Source organism: Zasmidium cellare (assembly GCF_010093935.1).
Source record: "Zasmidium cellare ATCC 36951 unplaced genomic scaffold M409scaffold_61, whole genome shotgun sequence".
Lineage (NCBI taxonomy): Eukaryota > Fungi > Ascomycota > Dothideomycetes > Mycosphaerellales > Mycosphaerellaceae > Zasmidium > Zasmidium cellare.
This window is the reverse complement of record NW_022987005.1, coordinates 15,147-33,895: the sequence shown is the minus strand read 5'-3', so window position 1 is coordinate 33,895 and position 18,749 is coordinate 15,147. Positions and strand designations below refer to the sequence as shown.

The 18,749-nt window shown below is 54.9% G+C and overlaps 7 protein-coding genes and 1 non-coding gene across 8 annotated transcripts; 4 read left to right on the top strand and 4 right to left on the bottom strand.

The window, feature by feature from the left end:
• Positions 1–302: 302 nt before the first annotated feature.
• Positions 303–395, bottom strand: M409DRAFT_t68. The gene has a single exon. It is a non-coding gene; the product is annotated as a tRNA-Asn (tRNA).
• Positions 396–796: 401 nt separating this feature from the next.
• M409DRAFT_60895 (uncharacterized protein) lies at positions 797–2,716 on the top strand (the record flags this gene model as incomplete). Its single annotated transcript, XM_033814607.1, has 3 exons — positions 797–1,630; positions 2,110–2,277; positions 2,501–2,716. The coding sequence occupies 3 exons, from the start codon at positions 797–799 to the stop codon at positions 2,714–2,716; spliced, it is 1,218 nt and encodes a 405-aa protein (XP_033660198.1).
• Positions 2,717–4,510: 1,794 nt separating this feature from the next.
• M409DRAFT_71091 (uncharacterized protein) lies at positions 4,511–5,851 on the bottom strand (the record flags this gene model as incomplete). Its single annotated transcript, XM_033819026.1, has 1 exon — positions 4,511–5,851. One exon carries the CDS (start codon positions 5,849–5,851, stop codon positions 4,511–4,513), a length of 1,341 nt encoding a protein of 446 aa, XP_033660197.1.
• A 925-nt stretch (positions 5,852–6,776) lies between these two features.
• M409DRAFT_71090 (uncharacterized protein) lies at positions 6,777–8,739 on the top strand (the record flags this gene model as incomplete). The annotated part of the gene is made up of 5 exons (XM_033819025.1): positions 6,777–7,911; positions 7,963–8,035; positions 8,118–8,185; positions 8,249–8,284; positions 8,405–8,739. The coding sequence occupies 5 exons, from the start codon at positions 6,777–6,779 to the stop codon at positions 8,737–8,739; spliced, it is 1,647 nt and encodes a 548-aa protein (XP_033660196.1).
• Positions 8,740–8,850: 111 nt separating this feature from the next.
• On the bottom strand, positions 8,851–10,686 carry M409DRAFT_30183 (uncharacterized protein; the record flags this gene model as incomplete). Its single annotated transcript, XM_033809800.1, has 1 exon — positions 8,851–10,686. The coding sequence occupies one exon, from the start codon at positions 10,684–10,686 to the stop codon at positions 8,851–8,853; it is 1,836 nt and encodes a 611-aa protein (XP_033660195.1).
• A 2,582-nt stretch (positions 10,687–13,268) lies between these two features.
• M409DRAFT_30181 (uncharacterized protein) lies at positions 13,269–14,770 on the top strand (the record flags this gene model as incomplete). The annotated part of the gene is made up of 2 exons (XM_033809799.1): positions 13,269–13,546; positions 13,600–14,770. The coding sequence occupies 2 exons, from the start codon at positions 13,269–13,271 to the stop codon at positions 14,768–14,770; spliced, it is 1,449 nt and encodes a 482-aa protein (XP_033660194.1).
• Positions 14,771–14,809: 39 nt separating this feature from the next.
• M409DRAFT_71087 (uncharacterized protein) lies at positions 14,810–15,576 on the bottom strand (the record flags this gene model as incomplete). The annotated part of the gene is made up of 2 exons (XM_033819024.1): positions 14,810–15,472; positions 15,538–15,576. The coding sequence occupies 2 exons, from the start codon at positions 15,574–15,576 to the stop codon at positions 14,810–14,812; spliced, it is 702 nt and encodes a 233-aa protein (XP_033660193.1).
• A 1,822-nt stretch (positions 15,577–17,398) lies between these two features.
• M409DRAFT_60889 (uncharacterized protein) lies at positions 17,399–18,748 on the top strand (the record flags this gene model as incomplete). The annotated part of the gene is made up of 2 exons (XM_033814606.1): positions 17,399–18,618; positions 18,673–18,748. 2 exons carry the CDS (start codon positions 17,399–17,401, stop codon positions 18,746–18,748), a joined length of 1,296 nt encoding a protein of 431 aa, XP_033660192.1.
• Between the last annotated feature and the right edge of the window lies 1 nt (position 18,749).

The following is an 18,749-nucleotide window of genomic DNA, read 5'->3' as shown; positions in this document are numbered from 1 at the left end:
CCTAGAGCGCAAAAACTCGCAATAGCAATCTCTGATGGAAAAGTGAAGACAGCCAACGTTCAGAACCAACACATACAAGGCTGCAGTAATGCTGCTGGAAGCACATGTCGGTCGTTGGTCGACTTGTCACGGCGGTGTGAAATGATGAAACCCTTTTTCGACAAAAATTTTAATGACCTGGGTATGCTGGCCGAGTCATGGTTGTTTCAACTGGAAATAGCAAAAAAAGAAATCAAGCTTTGGTACAATCTCCCCCTGGTTTATCGTTAGTCTTGATTCCGTGGGAGGCAGAAGTGACAATTCACTTACCGGGTGGGCTCGAACCACCAGCCTCCCGGTTGCTTACTCGTGAGAGTACTAACAGCCGAACGCGCTAGCCAATTGCGCCACGGAGGATCTGTGACCTCCGGCTGATTTTGTTGGGGCTGGAAAATTCTAATCCATTTATATTGCTTCTATTTCATGAGCCGATGATGAGCCGAAGTTCCCAGATCGAACGACAAATTCCTGTCGATCAAGAGCAGAATTCGTAAGAGAACCACGAGAGCAACATTTCCAAAAGATGTTCGGATGCAAACGCTACGTTAAGAAACAATGGAACGATAGTGAACAAGCGCGGTTGCCGTTGCCGTTGATCACACCGGATCCCCCGAGGCTTTGATTATGTCAGTACCGTCTGTCAAAGCATCTTCTTGCCTCCACCGGTCGTAGACAGATCAGTCGACGACTACTACTCCGCGTCCCGCCCGGCCGTCAAACCTCAATCAGCTATCTGAAAGGCATCAACGTTACTGACATGTCGACATCGCCGGAGCCAAGGCCATCGCGAGCAGATCTCACATATCCTTACCCGAATCTGAAGGACAATAGCCTCGACGAAAATCATTTGGACCAAACATGTCCGCTCGACATTGGCAGACATCAGCTGGAGCCGGTGCACGACTTAGGCGACCTTGACAGACTGCCCTGCGAGCTCATAGACCAGATTCTAGCCCAGATCTACCTGCGCTGTCTCTTCGATTTCCGCCGCGTTAACCAGCGTGCAATGCAAGCCGTGGATGGTATACCAGAATTCAAGCAGATCGTCAAGCACCATCTGGTCGTCATCCGAGCAGTACTCGCCATCGAAGTGGCTTCTCGCATCTCCTGCATACAGCTCCTTCAAACACTGAAAACCCCCAACTGTACGCACTGCGGCGACTTCGCTGGATACATCTACGCATTAGACTGTCGCCGCGTCTGCTTTTTATGTTTCACCAAAAGAACTGATCTTCTTCCGCTCACGGCGCGCCAAGTCTTTCGGAAGTTCGGCCTCGACTCCTCTCTTCTCTTGGATCTGCCTCGTCTCAGGAGTGTCCCCGGGTGCTACTCGCCAAATGAAAAGAATTGTCGCAAGCGTGTGGTCCTGTATGACCCCGACTCAGCCCACCGAGCAGGAGTCGCATTGCATGGCTCACAGGCAGCGATGATGGAGTTTGCAGCAAGTACCCTCTCGAGTCACATGGACGAGTATGAGAATCGAAAGCACAAGTACTTCGAAAAAGGCTTTGGCCGAAAGCCGCGAAGACCAGCCGGTGCTGGGGAAGAGCATGATGGTTTGTCAGGGAATGCCCGCCGCTTCATGGGCATTGTACGCGCGCCATCGATTTCTTCTGCAACAAGCATTCCAATTTGGGGCTTTCATTGCATTGGCTGCCAATCAGAAACCTATGGGGTGATGCACTGGAGAAAGAAATTTAATCACGACACATTCGAGGAGCACATCCAACAATGCGGGACGGTTCGCAATAATACACACGTACAATCAACCTGATTATTCTCCGACCAAGAGTAGACCCCGACCCTTTGTACCCCCCACTGAAGGCTGCATCGCAATACGTCAACGCTTCGCACAGGCTGTCAGCTGCTTGCTGGTCACACCTGTCCCTTGTTCAAGCCCAGCAGCCCTGCATCCGAGCCATGAACAGCCAGCACTTGATCTCACGATATGAGCTAGGAAGTCTCGCTCAGCCACTTCCTTCATTCTGATATACACAAGGCTTTCCCCGGGCCTTCTGCACGATCCACGCCACTGAGACTTTGCACGATCCATTGTCTCTTACCTTCAAGAGGAGGCTTACGGGTGTTACATCTGCCTTCAAGGACATAATCGCGGTCAATCCATGCACGGCATTGAACGAGGCCATGGCCAAAGGGCGAGATCCAGCTGCTCCAAGCAAGCGTCGACGCAGACGACGATGGCTACTTTCGACCCCTATTCCACGGCCAGCACATCAAGTAAATCACCATCGAATCAGGAGCCTACGAAGAAGAGGATATGTGCTTTGGCCCGTTCATCCTGTCTCTTCTCCCTCCTCTTCCACCAAGCAACTGGAACGATACATATGTAACCAAACACCCCGACTCCAGGAGAGCGTACTTCAAGTGCGCTGTGCGAACGCAGTTCCCCGCGGTACAAAGCAACTGACATGCCAAATCGTTCAGCTACCTGAACCTCGAGTTAGTGAAGAAGCTCCGCACGAATGTATACGAAGCGAAAGTACCATCGCTGGCTGAAAATGCAATCGCCAAGTTCGCGAGGTTCAGCTGGGAGATCGATCACATTGACCAAGAGTGCGCAGCTTACCAGTGGATCGCAAGCCACGAGATCGGACCTAACTTCCTGGGAAATATCGTCGAGGAGCAAAGAGTCATCGGCTTTGTTTCGAGCGCGTAGAGGGCGCGCGGCATGCATTCCTCAGCAGACGACTATCCCGCGTGCGAGAAGGTGCTTTCGAGGCTGCATGGGATGAAGATTGTGCATGGGGATATAGACAGGCATAACTTTCTCGTCGTTGGGAATAAGACTTTTCTGATTGATTTCGATTGTGCGCGGATGACGAGGGACGAGAAGGCTTTGGAGGGTGAGATGTTGTCTCTCAGCAACAGCTCGACAGTACTTCTGGACGACGAGGAGGCTCTGAACTCGTCGGTGGAGGGAGAATTGGCTTACTGGAGAAAGACGCAGACATCCTCAGACTGTCTGATTGATTATGATGCATTGCATGGCTACACGACACCACGGCAAATGATTCTCCCAAGCAACAAACCTCCAAATGACCGCCTTAGAGAATATCGAAAGACCGCAGCAAAGCATTGAAACCTCCTCAGTTCCCGCTCCACGCCTGCTCAAACTCCATCACGTGTAACCACAAACCCCAATCGCTCAACCATCGTAGCGCGCAATGAAGCTCGGACGTGTATCGTTTGGATCTACCGCACAAGCCCCTCCAAAACCCTCCTCCAAACCCTCCTCCGCCGCTCCTCACTCCCCAAACTCCCACTCCCACTCCCCATCGACGCGGCGTCCGCTTGCTTCGAACTCCGTAGACTCGGCTGAGATGAGGACGAATGTGTATCGACTCTCGAGAAGCCTCCGAGGAGGTTCCTTTGGGGGTAGATTTCGGAAGAGGTGTCGTTGTTGTGCTTGGTGGTGGTGGGTGTGAAGAGGGCGATGGGGTTGGGGGCCGCGGCGGTTGCTACTAGAGGGAGCATTTTGTGGTTGGGTGTGTTTGGGTTGGGGATTTTTGTTGGTGGAGGTGGAGACTGGTTGGAGATTTGGTTGATGGGTTCGGGTCGAGATGTCGATGTGATGTGTAGATGTGTGTAGGTCTTTAGGTTGGTATGCCTGTCGTTCTTTCGATAGTTGATATAGTCCTGCAACAAGGCACGACCATAACCCCGTCTCACCACCTTCATATATCACCGAAGCCCTCGCAACTTCAGGCCCCTATCCGTCAATAGTCAACAGTCAACAACATCATCAATCACCCAACCGCAGCCCTGCGCGGAACCCGGCGACGCATCATGGCAGCCTACCCCGAACACACACGCATCCTCATCCTATCCGCCAAGTCCTCAGTCAACAACAACATTCGTCCTCAAATCAAACGCACAGCAATCCTCACGCATCCCAAAACCACCGGCCGGCACATGCCACCCAGCCAGCAAGCCAGAAAGAATCTCGCCGCCTCCCCACAGGATGTTTACTCAACACGCCCCATCCTACAAGCCCACGAACCTCACGAGTCAAAGTGTCGAAGGACAAACGTTCGGCCGCAAGTATTAGAAGGTCATGGTGATAAGAGGTCTGCGTGCAAGCCACGTAAGGAGCAACTTTGCACCGAAAACCATGTGCTTGCATCCTTCGTGCGGCTAGCTGCGAGAACGAGCGCTGAGAATCCCCAGCTTGGTTAGGCGGCTTGAGAGATGTCGGTTTCGGATTCGATATCGTTGCGGAATTGGCCTTGTAGGAAGTGAAGATCTGGAGGGATGCGAGCTGGCGAATCGAAGGGAGTGTAGAGAAGGGTACGATAGGCGTCATTGGATGAGGAGGGGGCGTGAAGTTGAAAAGAGCATTTGGTCAACTTGGCGCTTCGTCGCGTGTTGGAAGCGGACGTAAGGCTGAAAGGGCGTATTACATTATTAGCTAAACCACACCACTGCTTTACAAGACATGCAGACTGCATAATTATGCAGCCTGGGCCGTGGCGGTATTGGCAGACGTCTCAGCCTGCTGCTTCTCCATATCGCTGACGAATCGCTCCCAGATGTCGATGTTTCCCTTGAAGAAGTCGATGTTTGCGTCGGCGAGTCCGCCCAATGTGTCGCGAAACTCGACGGCTTTGATGCGTTCGAAGTCGGCAACCTCCTTTACCACCTCTTCGTCAAAGGCCTCGGTCGTCTTCTTCGCATTCTCAACTTCGGTGGTCAGGCGACTGATCTGTACTTCTAGCTTTCGCTGTCGCTCTCGTCTTGATTGCTCGTGATCCACGCCCCGAACGTCTTCGATCTTCTGCCGTAGGAAGCCGGATGCGCCGACTGAACCATGGCTAGCGAGGGTGTCACGTTCTTGAGCCGCCTTGTTCAGGTATTCGGTCAGACCTTCGAAGTCCAGCTGTTTCTGCTCACGCGTCTTGAGCAAGGCCTGGACCGAAGCAATGTAGGCTTCCATGTCCTTCAGCGATCCTAGGTAATCTTGATCCGTATGCTCTTTCAATCCTTTCCAACCTTCGCTTGTATTCTGGACGCTCGTTGCGAACTTGGTCAACTCGTCGTTCACCCCAGGCTCCAATGCTGCTAGCTTCTGGAACTGCGTTGCGAGGTCCGCATAATCGGTTTCAAGGTCACCCTCCCTCTTCGCTACTCTCGCGACCGTCTTACTGACCGTGCCGAGATCATTGTCGAGCTTCGAAGCGCGGTCGTTGACTTCTTGGAATCGTTTGTCGGTCTTGTGGGGTTTCGTAAAGGCGTTCAAGAAGCTGTCTGTCCAGCTTTCAAGTACCGATCCACTTCCCGGCTCACTCGCACTCATACCGCGGTTCGGTCTTGTCTTCATCACACCATGCCAATCGGTAGACTCGAGAAACAGGGCAAGAATAGCCGCTCTTCGCAGGACAGGGTGTAGAGTAAGTCGTTTCAGAAACCGGCCCAGAGAGTAGGCTCTTCGAAGAGTGAAGTCCGGGCTGAAGCGGTCGCCTCGCACGTACGACATGTTATGTTTGTCCGGGAGAGGCGGTACCGCGCATTGCGGGTACTCTTTGGCGAGGGTGCGGTAGAGAAACACGAAGTCGGTGAAGCGCCGTCGCACTGAGGAATGCGAGTTTTGGAAGGACTTGAAATCTGTCTCGGTGGTGACAAGATAGGAGACGTATGCGTTCTGGGTGCCTTCCCCTTCTTTTTGCGGCTTGGACACTGTGCATTCGAGTCTGCCATGTTCGCCAGGCCCAGCTAGATCTTGAGCGTCTGCCGCATGACCGGCTTGTTGCCAGTCCGAGCTGTTGTAGTCGTTGCTACTGGTGCCAGCCTCCATGGTAGAGATGGTATCGGTGCCTGACGGAGCAGGCTTCGACTTGGGACCAGCGGCTTGTTGACGATACCTCTTCTTGAATTGCTTCAGTCTATTGCGCGCTTGAGCGCCAAAGTAGGCGAGGTAGTCGTCCCCTGGTAGATTCTGCTCGCCTGCGCCCTCGTATGTCGCCTCGTGGGATGGGCTGTGGTCGATTACTTCAAAGTCGTGGTCGGAGTCTGGATCTGGGTGCTGAATAGGGGACAGGTCGATGATCGAGCTGTGGCCGGACGACGGGGAGGATGGTGGGGTTTGGAGGGGGTCAATGGTAGGTGGCGGTGTTGCGTTCCCGGCGGCGGTGGTGTCGAGAAGGTGCTGCCCCCATACCACAGCTCCGTCGTCGAGATCGGGATGGCGGGGAGCTAGTGCTGGGGCCAGATCCTCCGGCGATTCGTGACGCTGCTGCTCCATCGCACTCTTTCATTCACCACGAACATCGATATTCCATGTCTTGGCGACGATGTTGTCGAGAAGCGGAAGCCCGCGTGCTGCCAGCTGGCTTCAAATGCTAATTTCTGGCGTTCGCACGAGCCGTTGCATTCACTCACGGCCGTCCAAAGCAGCTGGGCGTTTGTGGAAGTGACGACGTCATGGTAGGCTTCAAATTTAGGGGGAAGCCAGCGATATTTGGACCTCGCATATAACTTCACACAGCATGAGCCTCCAGCCTCCAGCGAACCTTTTGCATGGCCCTCATTCTACGCGGACAGAGGCCATCCGGCTGACGAGGGCCAGCTACCCATCTCCCACTGCGAGCCACTCACAAGGGCAACGATATTGCTCCCCAGTTAAAGGATCACGCTAGCTTGATCGAAAAGTACTCTCTTCGTTTCTCGTACATAAACCTCACCTCTCCACTCCTCTTCACCTTCCTCCTCTGCTTATCAAAATGCTAGAGACATTGACTACGACCAAGGTGGCGTGGGCCATTGGGCTCCTGGCCCTCACCTGGCTTGTCCGCTTCTTCATGCGTCTCCATTTCCAGAGAAGTCTCGTCAAAGGCCTGCCAGGCCCGCCTCATAGCTACCTCTTTGGAAGTCTGCCTGCCGTTACAAAGGTCGTCATGCAGCAGCCGCAAGGTGCCGCTCCGCAGACATATATGCAGTGTGTGAAAGAATACTACAATCTGGGAGACTACTTCTATTTCGACCCTTGGCCGATGGGACCGCCCATTATGGCTATCTTCGACGTCGATATGGCCAATCAGGTCACGATGCGATCACCTCAAATTCCCAAACACCCCGTCATTGCCGACTTTATGAAGAACTTTGGAGGTCCTGGAAATCTAGTCAGCAGCGAGGCGGCGGAGTGGAAGAAATGGCGCTCAGCGTTCAATCCAGGCTTCGCTACGAGCTACCTCATGACGACCGTGCCTATGATCGTTGAGGAGTGTGACAGATTCTGCAAGCAGATGGAGAGACATGCCAAGAACAACGACCTCTTCAGGATGGAGCAAGCGACCACCAAGTTGACCGTACAAATCATCGGCAAGATCGTATTGGATGTCGATCTTCAGGCCTGGCAAGGCCAAAATCCTCTATTGCAAGCGTTTAAATCACAGGTCCGATGGCAGAAGACCGGAGCACAGTTCCAACCGAGTGAGCTGTGGGATATTCGACGCCCGATCATCCAGCGGTACAACAACTGGAAGATGGATCGATACCTATCAGCGCGAATTGAAGAGCGTTTTGCCTCGCGCGAGGGCAGAGGCAAGACGAGGCATGTCGTCGACCTCGCCCTCGAGGCATACCTCAAAGAAGTGAAGGGCACTACCGGCGACACGGATAAAGTGAAAGGACTTGATCCCGAGTTCAAAGAAGCCTGCATCAGCAACATGAAGACCTTCATCTTTGCCGGCCATGACACGACCTCTTCGACGATCTGCTACGCTTTCTATTACCTCAGCCAGAACCCCGAAATGCTCGCACAGATACGCAAAGAACACGACGACGTCTTTGGCCCTGATCCAGATGCTGTGGGCGAGAAGTTGAGGCAAGATCCTTTCCTTCTCAACAAGTTGGACTGTATGTCAGACAACCCGCTCCGAACGTTTTAGCAATCTAACCTCAACCCAGACACTCTCAACGTAACCAAAGAAGTCCTACGCCTGCAACCCCCAGCCAGCACCGTTCGAGCAGCAGAACCAGGGTACGTCTTCTCGCTCTCGCACCGGAACCGATGAGATGCTGTAGTACTCCTGAGCATTGCCATGCTGACAAGGTCATCCTAGGTTCACCCTTCATGATCCCGAGACAGGCACCAATTGGCCTACCGATAACCTCATGCTTTGGCCTGCCAGTAAGTGCTTCAAACGCAGATTGCGAGAAACCACCGGGCCCAGTTGCTGACGTGAGGGTTCAGACGTAGGAATGCATCGACAGAAGAAATACTGGAAAGGCAAGTCTCCACCCCCCAAACTCGCGAAACGACTCCCCAAAACCAACCCGCCATCCTCTCGCAAATCAAGTCCCAGAACAAAACACCCCTCTTCCCCAACTAACTCCAACACTTCAACAGACCCCCACACCTTCAACCCCACCCGCTTCCACCCCAGCAACACCGAAAACAACACCGCCGCCTGGATCCCCTTCTCGCGCGGCTCGCGCAACTGCATCGGCCAAGAACTCGCGCTGCTCGAAACCAAAGTCATCCTCGCCACCATCATCCGCAAGTTCGACTTCGCCGCGGCCTACGACGAGCTGGAGAAGCTGCAAGGGGATGGTAGTGGGTATCCGTGTGCGACCGAGGGGATCCAGACGCAATTTGGGGAGAGGGCGTATCAGATTCAGTTAGGGACTGCGAAACCTTGTGAGGGGATGCCGTGTAGGATCAGGGCGAGGGAGGGACTGTGAGGGGGTAGGTAGGTATGTAGGTGTTTGGATTGAGCGAGTACTGTCTGTCTACCTTCCATGACAGGTTTGAGCTTCCAACTTGCAACGCCAGCAATTCCTCCTCGCATCATTTCAATCATCGTCATCAACATCCTGCTCCATCGTCCGCCTCTTCGGCCGCCGCTGCTGCGCCGGAGGCTCCACGGCCTTGCGCTTCGGCGGCGAAGGCTGCGCAGAAGACAGCACCGAGCTAGAACTCCCCATTCCACCACTTCGACCCGCCGCCAACTTCTCCCTCAACGCCTCCAAAGCCGACTGCTTCTTCTCCCTACCAGGCTCCTTCTTCACCGGCATCGGTCTCTCCGTCGTCTGCGCGGCTGTGACATCCCGCAGAGGCTGCTGGCGAGACTCGACGAACTCTTGCTTGATCTGGCGAGGTGGAGGGGAGGATCTCACAGCGGCTGGGGTTTGTGCGGCGTCTTTACGTGGTCGGCCACGGCCGCGCTCGCGCTTGGGGGTTTCGACGAGTTTCAGGAGCTGGGTTGCGTCCTTTCTCGGACGGCCGCGACCGCGCTTGGGGGTGTCGGTTTGCGAGGTCTGCGTGACTTGGGTTGAGATCTGGGAGGGGTTCTTGGGTGGACGGCCGCGGCCACGCTTTGGTGCGGCGGAGGCTTGTGGGGGTGGTTCTTGAGGATTCTTTCTGGGGCGGCCGCGTCCTCGCTTGACTCTCTCGGCGGCTGTGAGGCCTTTGGTGCTGTCTTGCGAGGTCTGGGCTGGCTCTGCGTTTTGGCCGTCGCTTGGGGTGCGCTCGACGACCCATCCGCGACCGGAGGCTATCACCTGCTTTTGCACCGGACGTTGAGTGTCCGCCTCTTTCTTGATGAATTGACTGGCTGATCTCAGGTCCTGGATCTCTCGCTGCAGTCCACGCGCTGCTGGTGCTTTAGTCGTGGCCTGAAGACCTTGGGCCTCGGCAGCTTCTTGCTTGATGGCTTTGGCGGTACGGGTGTTCTCTTTCCGGGTTGGTGCTGGGTTGCTCTTGGTATTGGCGGCTCCTGTGCGTCTTGGTGCGGGTGCCTCGGGTATGTCCTCTTCCTCAGCATCCTCCTCAACGGCACCTGCTGCATTGCTACCATGCGTGCAGCGTAGATGAGACTTGCGGCAGGCACTGCATGCTGTGCCAAATACTCTCTTGACACCCTTCTGGATCGCCGGCGGCGGAGGAGGCATCCGGTTGGTGGTCGCTTGCTCATCTCTGTCGATCACCGGCAGTGCGTTGTATGCAGACTTGGGTGCGGACGCAACCATGGCAGTTGGCTGCACAGCAACAGTCGGAGCAACAGGTCGCTTCCTAAGAGCCTTGATCTCCTTCACAAGCTTCTCATTGTCCTTCTTCAGCTCCCGGGTCACCTGCTCCAGCACCTGCAGACTGTCCTTGAAAGCCCCCCTCTCAGCACCTTCCCCCTTGACTTGGTCCAGAAGATCAGCCAGCTGAGCGCGAATGACATCCATCTGCTGCTCATTGACCTGATCACCGATCCGATTGAGATTCTTCTCATACTGGTTGAGATGCTCCTCGACCTCCTTCACCCTCTTCAACAGCGCCTTCTCATTGCTGAAAGCCCGTCTCCGCTCCTCCTCCACGCTCTCAGAGTCCTCATCGATCGCCGCGACCTTGAGAGTGATGGCTTCCATTTCGGCGGCGATGTTCTCAAGTCGCTCCATGACTTCTTCACGCAGCTGCTCGGTGGCCTTTGAACCTCCATCTTCAGATAGTGCTTTGACTTTGCTGGCAATGGCGGCAATGTCGTGGCTGGCGGTTGCGTCCTTGGCCGATTTGGCTGTTGACTCGACCTTGGTGATCTCGCTCTCCAGTTTCTTCATCCGGTCGAGTAGGAAGCCATGCTCGCGCTTCAGCTGGTGCGCCCAAAGCATGCCCGTGGGCGAGGTTGGGCGGTTTGGCGCCATGGTGATGAAGTGGTCAGGTGGCGATGCTGAAGCTCATTAGCATGGGTGTTTATGTGTGATGCTTGTACTCACCGAAGTACTGCCGCTTGAGTTGTCGCTGAAGTGCTGCGCGACAAAAGCGGCGGGTGTTCTCCGAGAGAAAGAAAGACGAGGTGACGTTCAAAGAAACTTGAAAAGCCAAGACTCGAAAAGCGCGAAATCACATGCGAACCCTGCAAATCAGGAAGGAACGCCTCAGCTTACAGATTGAAAGGAAGGTGTGGAACTTTTGCACTGTCAAGAATCAAGTACGCGGTAATCTACGTACGAAATCACAATGCAACCGAAGCAGAAACATTTTGATCGCATGTAGCACGCCCGAAGACGCCCCGATAGAAAACATGATGGAAAGCGTTTTTGAATCATCTCGCTGCGCTCCGCCGGGTCTATGCATTTCCGCCGTCATTTGCGCTCAGAGCACGCAACAATGCGCACGCAGCGCCCAGGTGGTCGACGTAAGCAGAAACCGATGCGGGTATGTGCCTCCCCGTCCGACTCGGAAATCCAAAACCAGCGAGGGCTCGGACTCAGTCGAACAGGAGACGGGTGATGTGTGATGTGGTGATGTGTTTAGATGAGATCTGTTCTGCGTGTCAGTGAAATCCATGCGACGCTAGAGGCTATTTCTGAACATACCGGCCACGTTCATTGGCATCTCCTCAATCTGGGTGCTGTAGAACTGCTCGATCTCACGCATCATGCGGACGTCGTCGGCGGTGACGAAGTTGATAGCGACACCCTTCCTACCGAAACGGCCACCACGTCCGATACGATGGATGTAGTTCTCGCGGTTGGCCGGAAGGTCGTAGTTGATGACGAGAGAAACCTGCTGGACGTCGATACCACGAGCAAGCAAGTCGGTGGCGATGAGCACACGAGAAGAACCGGAACGGAACTCCTTCATGATGACATCACGCTGAGTCTGGTCCATGTCGCCGTGCATGGCCGAGACGGTGAAGTCACGGGCGGTGAGCTTGTCGGTGAGCCAGTCGACCTTTCTACGGGTGTTGCAGAAGATGACGGCCTGAGTAATGGTGACGGTCTCGTAGAGGTCGGAGAGGGTGTCGAGCTTCCAGTCCTCCTTCTCGACGGCAATGTAGAACTGCTTAATACCTTCGAGGGTAAGCTCGTCCTTCTTGACCAGGATACGGACTGGGTCGCGCATGAACTTGGTAGTGACCTCAAGCACGTCCTGAGGCATGGTGGCCGAGAGAAGAACGACCTGGGTGCTCTGAGGGAGGAGCTGGAAGATGTCGTAGATCTGCTCGGTGAAACCACGGGACAGCATCTCGTCGGCCTCGTCGAGGACGAACATCTTCATGCTGTCGGTCTTGAGCACACGGCGCTGGATCATGTCCTGGACACGGCCTGGAGTGCCGACAACGACGTGTGGGCCCTCGCCGAGCGCCTTCATGTCGTCCCGCACGCTGGTGCCGCCAATACAGGCGTGGCACTCGATGTTCATGAAGTCACCGATGGCGACGACGACCTTCTGGATCTGCTGGGCCAGCTCACGGGTGGGGGCGAGGATCAGAGCCTGGCAGGCCTTGAGGTTGGGGTCGATCTTCTGAAGGACGGAGATGGAGAAGGTGGCAGTCTTGCCGGTACCGGACTGGGCCTGGGCGATGACATCGTTGCCTGTGCATGTGTTAGGACGCGCTGTCCTCCGTGTCGAGTCGAGGGGATCGAGTACTTACCCTTGATGACGGGCATGATGGCGCGCTGCTGGATAGCAGATGGGCGCTCAAAACCGTAGGCGTAGACTCCACGGAGGAGCTCGCTCTTGAGGTTCATCGCATCGAAAGAGTCGGTGGTCTCATCGTAGTTGGACTCGATCTGACCTGCGAGGTGTTAGGAATCGGATGTCAAGTGCGCACATGAGAGTGCATGTGTCGCTGCCACCGCCGCTCGCTGTCTGCGTTTTCTGCCGTATCGCCGCCGCCGCCGTCGTCGGCGCTATCCTCCAGCACCGCCAAACCAAACCGCTGCTCTTACTTACCAGCATCGATGTCATCAAGTCCCTTGTCTGCCATGATTGCGAGTCAGACACGAAGCTCACTTGCGCTGGGCAGTGAGCTGGAGAAAGTCTCGGTGTGTGGTGAGGCGGGGGTCCTCGTGGGATGCCGCCGCGGTGAGTTCGGTGGTTGTGGTGGAAAAACTAGATACCTGACTGTCTGTAGTGACAGTCGTGCGGTTCTAGTGGTGAGTGGTGTGTCTGGGTGTTGTGGTGGTGGATGTGTGGTGGAAAGAGAGGAGCGTCAAAGGAAATTTTGAGCAGTACTTGATGATGAGCCGCTCTGAAATTCTGGACATGGTCTGGGCTCAAAACTCTAAATCTGGTCTTCCCTTTTCGCATTGTGGCGGCAAGGCGAAATCAATCTTCACCATCAATCTCTGAGTCACATGGTGGCGAAAGCACATGAACGTCGCTGATATTCACTATCTCAGCTTTGACAAACCAGCCTACGCCCGTTTCGATGCATCTGTCCAACGACTACCACGGGGCACAGGCCGAGTCACCGGATGACAGACCGCTCAAGCGAATGAGAGTGGCTGCGGCCCCAGCAGCTCGTCCCAAAGAAGACAATGACAGCACGCTTGTCAGAAGACATCCTTTGGGTGTTCGCCCTCCTGGGAATGCTTTGACATCTACGTTCAATCTGAAAGACTCATGCGGAGGGTTTGCACGATTACCGGACGAACTCATTGCTCAGCTCTTAGAGATCCTGGAAGCTGCAAGTCTGTTGAGGCTAGGGGCGACTTGTCGAGCGCTGCATGCTTTCACAAGAAACGAGGAACTATGGAGAACGCTGTTCGTTGAGTAAGTCAGGAATCCGTGCATCTCTCAGCAGTACGCTGAGTGTCATGTGGTAGGTCTTCTCCTCAGAATTTCTCTTGGCAAGGTACATGGCGTTCTACCTACCTTTCCCAGCCTTCAAGCAAAGAGCCACGAGTTGACTGCTCGAACCTCTTTTCTGACGTGCTGCACCGTCCTTTCTTCTGCTCTCATGTCGATCTGCATCCATTCGCTGCCAACATTCCCAAGGCCAATGAAATTCAACGACTCCCACATCTTTCCTACGATGCTTTCGAAGCAGAATGGTACGGCCAACCGTTCATCCTCACAGAGCCTGTCAAGCAATGGCCTGTGTACAAAGCTTGGTCTACGGAGCGACTCTTGGAGAAATACGCCGACGTGACATTCCGAGCAGAGGCCGTGGACTGGCCGCTCAAGACGTATGTCGAATACATGAACAACAGTCAAGACGAAAGTCCGCTTTATCTGTTCGACCGCGCCTTCGCAGAGAAGATGGATCTCAGTGTATCTACAAATCCAGATAAGGGTGCCGACTACTGGCCACCTCCCACATATGGACCTGACGCATTCTCTGTCCTCGGCGACCAACGACCTGACCATCGATGGCTCATCATCGGCCCAGACAGAAGCGGCAGCACCTTTCACAAGGATCCAAATGCTACGAGCGCATGGAATGCAGTGTTGAAAGGGTCGAAATACTGGATCATGTTCCCATCCTCTCCCTCGATTCCTCCACCTCCTGGCGTCTTCGTCTCGGAAGATCAGAGCGAAGTCACGAGCCCGCTCAGCATCCCCGAATGGCTTCTAGGGTTCCACGCTGAGGCTCGCAAGACCGCAGGCTGCAAGGAAGGCATTTGCTATGAAGGCGAAGTCCTGTACGTGCCTTCCGGTTGGTATCACCTGGTGTTGAATCTCGAGGCTAGCATCGCCATCACACAGAACCTTGTCCCCAAAAGCCGAGTTGGTGCGGTACTTCACTTCCTTCGAGATCAGAAGCAGAGTATCAGCGGCTTTAGCGACGAGATTGAAGATCCGTACGGCTTGTTCGTCGACAGACTACGCGAGCAAGATCCACAGTTGCTGGAAACAGGCCTAAAAGAGCTTGAGAGGCTCAGCAAGATCGGCAGGGGATGGGAAGAGCTCACCAAGGGTGCTGAAGATGATGAAGAAGCTGGAGGATTCTCTTTTGGATTTGGTGGTGACGACGATGATGAGGAAGTGCCCTGAATCATCATCCTAGCTCTATACAAGTCCTCATCGACCCCTCTAATACGTCTCAGTAAACTCATACGGGCCCTCCCGATCCTTAACATCAACCTTTATCCTCGCAAGCTCCTCCCCACCAACTTTCACCCCAGCCTCGATCACATCGCCCGTCACCACAGTGCCCACACCCTTCGGCGTCCCCGTCAACACAATATCCCCCTTCTCCAGCGTCATGACTTTCGAAATGTCACTCAACTGCCTCCCAATCCTGAACAACATCAACTCGGTATTATCACTCTGCTTTACCTCCCCATTCACACTCAACCACAAATCCACATTATGCGGATCCCCAATCTTCGACTTCTCCACGGGTCCCGCGACCGGCAGGAACGTATCGAAACCCTTGGCGATACTCCACGGCAGGCCCCGCTTCTTCGCCTCTTCTTGCACGTTGCGGCCGGTCATGTCGATGGTGAGGAGATACGAGTCTATGGCATCTAGCCAGCCGGCGGTATCGTTCTCATCGAGGTCTTTGACGGTCTTGCCGATGACGAGGCCGAGCTCGACTTCGAAGTGGAGGTTCACGCCGGCGGGGCGCAGGATGGGGCCTTCGTTGGGGAGGAGGATGGATGAGGGGGGTTTGAGGAAGAAGAAGGGTTGTTTGGGGCGTTGGTTGTTGAGTTCTTTGACGTGGTCGGCGTAGTTGCGGCCGATGCACATGACCTGTCGAGCAACATCGTCAGTCTTCGCACATGGATTATAGTAAGTGAATGAATGAATGCTCATACTTTCCGGCAATCCCTCTTGATCTGATCTAACGAAGCCATCTTCTTCGAACTGGTACTCGCAAAACCCCTCCGACCGCTAGGAATAACAATCTGCGAGACGTCTGCGCGCGAAGTGCAACAAAACGAAGGGTGTGTTCTCCGGCCATCATTGGCAATATTTGAGCGCTTCGGCGTGCTCTGCCGCGATGCGCTTCCGGTGGAGAAGCTGCAGCGCGAAGCTCCTCCTCCTGCTCCAGCTCTCGCGGCGAAGGCCGAACGCCTGCTGATTCCTCGTACGAATGGCGCGGACATGGCCAAGAATTGGGGGAGATGGTGAGAGTGAGAGCGCTTCGCGAAGCGGCTACGGCGGTGATGAGGGTGCGGATGCTGCTTTACGTCTGCTGCTGACCAGACTTGGAGGCTTGAGATGGCTGCGATATCGCGGCCTTGAGGTGCCCCACCAGATTGAACCGGTCTTGAGCCGGTCTGCGATGGCTGGTATGCCGATTGCTCGGGAGGCCTATCCGATGTTGGCTATTACTCACTGCTTCAGTAACGACTACACTTCGATGTTGGACGACAGTGATGGAAGTGCGACCTCGCCAGAAATGGTCAACCATTATTGGCGAAGACCCTGCAAGCTCGAGGAGCTAGGGCTTCATCACAGCCGTGGTCGCTGTCCAGATCGAAGGCCACGAACGAAATATGTGCGACAGCCTATTCCGGAGTATAGTACATCCAAGGGCTGTGAGTCCTTGGCGTGAGCAGCAGAAATTTCTTGGACTCTCTGAGCAGTGCACCAACAGAACCGACCCTCTCAATGATGGACCACAAAGCACTTGGCGAGCAGACACGCCTTTGACGACATCCCTTTCATTTCGATCATGAAGACGACGCACATCGACGCACCGGGTCTCACGGCACATGGAACAGCAGCAGAGCGCCGTCTTGTACTCCACGGCGCGTCGTCGAATCTCGGGACACCACCACCGTGACGTGCATTGGACTCGTGCCACCGACGTGTCTCTGCCATTTTTAGGTTGTGAGATCGAGGAGCAAGCTTTCTCCCCTGCAGATCTTTCCCCACTGCGCTCAACTTCCTCCAACGTCTTTCCAAGCGGACCAAACGCTGACCTCGACCAAGCACGATTCCAGTCCCAAGAATGGAGGAATGTGAGGTCGAGAAGACGTCTGAAGCGCAGAGAAAAAGAGTCGATACAGATGTCATTGTCTAGAGTCATGTTTGAGCGCCGTGAGAGCTCCTGGACGACATCTTGAAAACTCCCGTCAGACCGATCTGCTTCTTCATTTTACACCTCCCACGCCCGCACTCGGACGAGTTGCCAGCTGCCGTGAGCAGCCACCACCGGGCCTCCAACTTGGCTCTGCGGGTTGCCGTCCGGAGGCGTGGCCTTTGTCGCCAAAGGCGCATAGGGGAAGCGGAGACGTACCAGCCGCGAACATCAGAAGTCGGACCGGATGCTGCGAACATGCGCCCATCTATTAAACCATTCCGCCCGCCCACGAAACATGCAGCACCTCTTTCAGTCGTCGGCGTCACGGCCAGCTCGTCATGTCGATTGTTGTCACAGCGTTTGCCGTGCGTGGCGATGCCACGACAGACACCAACACAGAATCAACTACAACGGTCGCTGATCCTTCATCTTTCGCAGCGTGCTTCGTCCATCTCGGGCGGCTCAACGGTGTCAAATCTAAGTACACACGCCAGTAAACTCTTTTCGTCTATAACGGGGCGGACTTCGATCTCCCTCTTATACGCGCGACGTCCTGGAGTGACCTACGCCTACTGACTACCTTCTTTCGCGCGCTTGGCAGCAGTCCATCTTCGTATTCTTTCACTCAAGTCACTCTTTTGGCCATAATGGCTCAGTCACTCATTACCTTCGCTGTTGCTCTTGCTTCTTTTTCTTCTTTCGCTTCTGCTGCTGACACTTGCAAATCTTTCGGCGTGGACTTCCAAGAAGGAGGAGTTTATTTCCAAAACAATGCCTCATCCGATCCGTTCACTGCGTTCCAATACTTCTCCGGATGCACGAACGACACCTCGAACAACGTCCTGGTCGACCCTCAAGGCAACCAGGCGCAATGCTCAAACACGAACATGCAGCCGGACAAGCAGACGCAGTTGATTACTTGCTCGGACAACCCGAAAGACACCCTCTACAACGGCAACTGGTCCCTTCTTGTTATCAGCAACAACGGCAATGCCGACCCGATCGCATACCAGCGTGATTTCTCCCTCGATGTTGGATCGCAATCGACTACCTACGTCTACCCGACCGTGACCGTGGACCCATCCAGCACGACCGTCGAGACATCCACGAAGCAGACCGAGACCACCATTACATCAAGAGTACCCAAGACTACGATTACTGCGACTCACACCATCTCTTCTCTGGTCTCTTCGCAAACTCACGGCTGGACCGAGCATCCCCACCCAAGCTACGTCAAGACGACCAAGGTTATGCACACATACACGCAGACTCTGACCGAATGGCGCATTTCTGCCTCCTTCCACGCTGTTGAAGCGCAGTGCACTGCACCAACCGCGCCTGGATACGAGGACAAGATCGCCAACATCGTTCCATCGATCCTCGGCGAGCTTGACAATGTCGCGAAGAAAGTTGTCGAGGGCGTTGAAGACACCGTAGACAAGACCGTCGGCGGCGTTCTCGGTGGACTGGGTCTGCGCGACGAGAACTCCGCCTCTGCCATGTACAAGCGTGCAATCATCGAGGGCCGCCAGCCCACCGAGGAGGAGAAGCGCGGATTCGTCGCTGAGCGCGAGGCTCGCATGGCCCGCCGTGTCGTGAACCTCCAGAAGCGCCACCCCGACAACAGGACCGTCACTTCCACCGCGACCCAAATCGTTACGGCTACGGGCCACGCCATCAACATGACCACTCTGACCGATTTCATCACTAATACCGATTCCACCACCACGACCGTCAGCCAGGGCACCGCAACTGTTTTCGCAAACCAGACTGTTCCTGTTACTACCACTGCCCCTGTGCCTACTTTCACTTGGACTGTCTACCAGCCGTTCGCGGTCGAGACGACCACGGTTTGGTCTACATATGCGTACGTTCAATATACCCATCTCTGCTGACCACACGAACTGATCGGTTTCTATAGCATCACCAACACATACACAACCACCGCCTTCGGCGCCCAGGCATCGTGCGCCCACCAGAACAAGTTCATGCATTAAG